This window comes from Arachis hypogaea, chromosome 2 (genome assembly GCF_003086295.3).
Source record: "Arachis hypogaea cultivar Tifrunner chromosome 2, arahy.Tifrunner.gnm2.J5K5, whole genome shotgun sequence".
Lineage (NCBI taxonomy): Eukaryota > Viridiplantae > Streptophyta > Magnoliopsida > Fabales > Fabaceae > Arachis > Arachis hypogaea.
In genome coordinates, this window is record NC_092037.1 from 26,636,342 (window position 1) to 26,640,792 (window position 4,451).

At 36.4% G+C, this 4,451-nt stretch overlaps 1 protein-coding gene across 1 annotated transcript; it reads left to right on the top strand.

Annotated features, from left to right (window-relative positions):
- Positions 1 to 652: 652 nt before the first annotated feature.
- Positions 653 to 4,058, top strand: LOC140176900 (uncharacterized). The gene is made up of 4 exons (XM_072208461.1): positions 653 to 1,619; positions 1,737 to 1,965; positions 2,668 to 3,143; positions 3,436 to 4,058. Exons 1-4 carry the CDS (start codon positions 653 to 655, stop codon positions 4,056 to 4,058), a joined length of 2,295 nt encoding a protein of 764 aa, XP_072064562.1.
- Positions 4,059 to 4,451: the final 393 nt, after the last annotated feature.

Consider the following 4,451-nt stretch of genomic DNA (forward strand, 5'->3'; position numbering starts at 1 on the left):
AGCATGGTTAAAGAATTGAAGAAGCAAAGTTTGAATTGAAAACAATAATCATTAATTTACTAGAAGATGTTGGAAATTTGGAGAATAACCAAGAACATTCAAGAGAGTAGTATAACTACAACATTCTACAACAATGAAGAAGTTCAAAATCAAATTGAATTGGAATTGAAAGGAAGTTGCACTCATCACCTCCATACTAAAAGAATCATGAAGTGCATTGAAAGGTTCAAGATTGATGACTAAGCTTAATGAAGAATTTTCAAGATATGCTAGAAATTACTTATTTGAATAGTCAAAGGAAGAAGCAAAGTTGGATAAGTATGTGTATTAAGAAGTTAGTAGAATCATGAACTTTTAGTATGAAACTTTGCCTATATAAAGGCATATATGCCTTATGTATTTTGTGTGTTCTATAATGAAATGTGTATGTTTTGAAATGTGAAAATTCTCTCCCTTGTTTTATGAGTGTTAGTGAGTTTGAGAGATGAAAAATATGATAGTGTCATTTATATGAGTGAGTGATCCTAGGGCCAATTAGTTGTGGGTATTATACTTACATTTGGTATCAGAGTTGGTTAATCCAGCGCCTGGTGTTTGAGAGTTTGTGAGGTGTGAGAGAGTTCTCACATAGTTGTTTATTCATAGAGTCAGTATGGCAAACACTTTTAATATTGTGTGGTCCGGTCCCAAGTTAGATGGGAAACTTGATTATAGTTATTGGGAGACTTTGATGTCCACCCATTTGAAGGCCCAGAACCTGTGGAATTTCATTGAACCAGGTTTGCAAGAAGGAGCAGATGCTGCCCAACAAAGGAGAGATCAATTGGCGCTATCTCAAATTCATCAAGGAGTAGATTATACGGTGTTTGGCAAAATAGCAAATGCCAAAAGTGCAAAGGAAGCATGGAACACGTTGAAGCTGTCATACAAAGGCGTAGATAAAGCTCAGAAAGCAAAGCTACAGTCTTTAAGAAGAGAATATGAAAGGTATGAGATGTCTAGCTCAGAAACCGTTGAGCAATATTTTACTCGTGTTACAGATCTTGTCAATAAGATGAGAGTCTATGGAGAAGATATGCCCGATAGCAAAGTGGTGGAGAAAATTCTTCGCACCATGCCGATGAAGTATGACCATGTGGTGACTACGATACTAGAGTCCCACGATATGGATACTATGACGATTGCAGAGTTGCAAGGAACCATGGAAAGCCACATCAGTAGAATACTAGAGAAGTCAGAAAAATCAACCGAGGAAGCCCTGAAAAGCCGAGTGAATTTCAACAACGTTGCAGAATCAAACCGTACACAAGAAGGACGAGGTCGTGGTTTTAATTTTCAAAGTAGAGGCAGAGGAAGTTTTAGAGGTAGAGGTCGTGGCAATTACAACCAAGGAAGTTACAACAATTTTACACCACCTAATCAAGGAAGAGGTGGAACGAATTTCAGGCCTGTCAACCGAGGAAGAGGTCGAGGCAATTTTTATCAAGAAAGAACCAATTTCAACTGTTTTCATTGTGGAAAGTATGGACACAAAGTAGCAGATTGCAAATTCAAAATGGTGAATAACAATCAAGCACACGTTGCAGAAAATCAGCATCAAAACACTGATGATAATCCGGGTACTCAGACTTTATTTTTTACAAGTAATTCATGTGCTGAAGATGAAAATATATGGTACTTGGATAATGCTTGCAGTAATCATATGTCTGGTAGAAAGGAGTTATTTTCTTCAATAGATGATTCAGTTAAACTATTATTGAAGTTCGGTAATAGTACAAAGATCCCTATTGAAGGAAAAGGGCACATACCAATTAGATTGAAAGATGGTTCTCTGAGTTATATTTCTGATATTTTCTATGCTCCTGAACTTGATTACAATTTACTAAGTATGGGGCAATTATCTGAGAAGGGATATAAGATGATAACTTATCATGGATATTGTACGGTATTTGACAACAACGGAAGGTTCATAGATAAAGCAAAGATGACCTCAAACAGAATGTTTCCGTTAAAAATTCAACATGTTAATCCCTCTTGCATGAGTTCTGTGATACTTGATGATAACTGGTTGTGGCATATACGGTTTGGGCACTTTCATTTTTCTGGCCTAAACTACCTGTCAAGAAAAGGACTTGTTTCTGGCCTACCACGGATTCATATTCCCAATTGTATTTGTGAGATTTGTCAACTGGGAAAGAAGCACAGAGATCCATTCCCTACAGGAAAGTCATGGAGAGCTAGAAGATTACTTGAAATTGTGCATTCAGATCTCTGTTCTGTAGAAGTTCCAAGTAATGGTGGTAGCAGATACTTTATCACTTTTATTGATGATTTTAGTAGATATACATGGGTATACTTTCTGAAGCAGAAATCAGAAGCATGTGATGTCTTTAAGACATTCAAGGCGTTTGTCGAAAAACAAAGTGGCTGTAAAATCAAAATTCTCAAAACAGACAGAGGAACAGAATATCTTACATGTTCAGAATACTTTAAGCAACACGGAATTCAACACCAACTAACAACTAGATACACTCCTCAACAAAATGGAGTGGCTGAAAGAAAGAATAGAACCATCATGGATATGGTCAGATGCATGCTCAAGTCAAAACAAATGCCTAAAGAGTTTTGGGCAGAAGCAGTCGCAACAGCAGTTCATATTTTAAACAGGTGTCCAACAAAAAGTGTTCGTGATAAAACTCCAGAGGAAGCTTGGAGTGGAAAGCGGCCTTCCATTCATCATTTCAGAGTCTTTGGGTGTATTGCTTATGCCCACGTACCAGATCAATTAAGGAAGAAGTTAGATGACAAAGGCGAGAAGTGTATCTTTATTGGCTATAGCACAGACTCAAAAGCATACAAGTTGTACAATCCAGAAACAAAGAAAGTAATCATCAGCAGAGACGTGACGTTCGACGAGAAAGACATGTGGAACTGGGACACAAAGACAGAAAAACATCCGATTGTAATTTCAAATACATGTGATGATGAAGAAGAAAGACAACCAGATGCAACCGAACAACCTGAATCATCTAGAAGACCTCAAAGAGAGCGGAGACTGCCTGCTAGATTAGCAGATTATGAAGTTGGCAATGACAACGATCCGTCCGATGAAGAAATCATAAACTTTGCTCTATTTTCAGATTGTGAGCCGTTGAACTTTGAAGAAGCCTTTAAAGACAACAATTGGAAGAAAGCAATGGGTGAGGAGATTCATGCCATTGAAAAGAATGACACATGGGAGCTGACAGATTTACCAACAGATAAGAAGCCGATTGGAGTAAAGTGGGTTTACAAGACTAAGTACAAACCCAATGGTGAAGTTAATCGTTTCAAAGCAAGATTAGTTGCTGAGAGAAGATAAAGGAAGAACAGTGAATCCTACATATTACAAAAGCTTGATTGGAAGTCTAAGGTACTTAACTGCGACTAGACCAGATATTGTATTTGGAGTTGGTTTGCTTAGCAGATTTATGGAGGAGCCTTGTACCAACCATTTGCAAGTGGCAAAGAGAATTCTTCGATATATCAAAGGTACTTTAAATGATGGAATTTATTATGAGAATATTAATGAAGTAAACCTTGTTGGCTACACTGATAGTGATTGGGCCGGAGATATAAAAACAAGAAAAAGTACTTCAGGGTTTGTATTTCATCTTGGTTCTGGTGCAATTTCATGGTCGTCAAAGAAACAACCAGTAGTAGCACTATCTACAGCAGAAGCAGAATATATAGCAGCAGCAAGTTGTGCAACACAAGCAGTTTGGCTAAGAAGAATTCTTGAAGAATTGAACGAGAAACAAAGTACTCCAACAACAATATTTTGTGATAACAAGTCAGCTATTGCACTTTGCAAAAATCCAGTATTTCATGGAAGATCGAAGTATATTGATATTCGGGTTCACAAAATCAGAGAGTTGGTGAATGAAAAAGAAGTTGTGATCGAGTACTGTCCAACTGAAGAACAAGTTGCAGATATATTTACAAAGCCATTGAAGACTGAATTATTTTACAAATTGAAGAAGATGCTTGGAATGATTAATTCTGCAAGTTTGATTTAAGGGAGGCAATGTTGATTAAAAATTTTAAATCAACTTGCATAGATTAAAATTTTCATGAAGCATGGTTAAAGAATTGAAGAAGCAAAGTTTGAATTGAAAACAATAATCATTAATTTACTAGAAGATGTTGGAAATTTGGAGAATAACCAAGAACATTCAAGAGAGTAGTATAACTACAACATTCTACAACAATGAAGAAGTTCAAAATCAAATTGAATTGGAATTGAAAGGAAGTTGCACTCATCACCTCCATACTAAAAGAATCATGAAGTGCATTGAAAGGTTCAAGATTGATGACTAAGCTTAATGAAGAATTTTCAAGATATGCTAGAAATTACTTATTTGAATAGTCAAAGGAAGAAGCAAAGTTGGATAAGTATGTGTATTAAGAAG

What these genes read in the sequence shown, in the direction of transcription:
- LOC140176900 (XM_072208461.1), top strand. Translation starts at nt 653, where the DNA reads ATGGCAAACACTTTTAATATTGTGTGGTCCGGTCCCAAGTTAGATGGG. An exon ending in AAACACTGATGATAATCCGG is followed by an intron (nt 1,620 to 1,736) that starts GTACTCAGACTT and finishes TTTCTTCAATAG; the next exon opens with ATGATTCAGTTAAACTATTA. An exon ending in CTTTGCTCTATTTTCAGATT is followed by an intron (nt 3,144 to 3,435) that starts GTGAGCCGTTGA and finishes CGACTAGACCAG; the next exon opens with ATATTGTATTTGGAGTTGGT.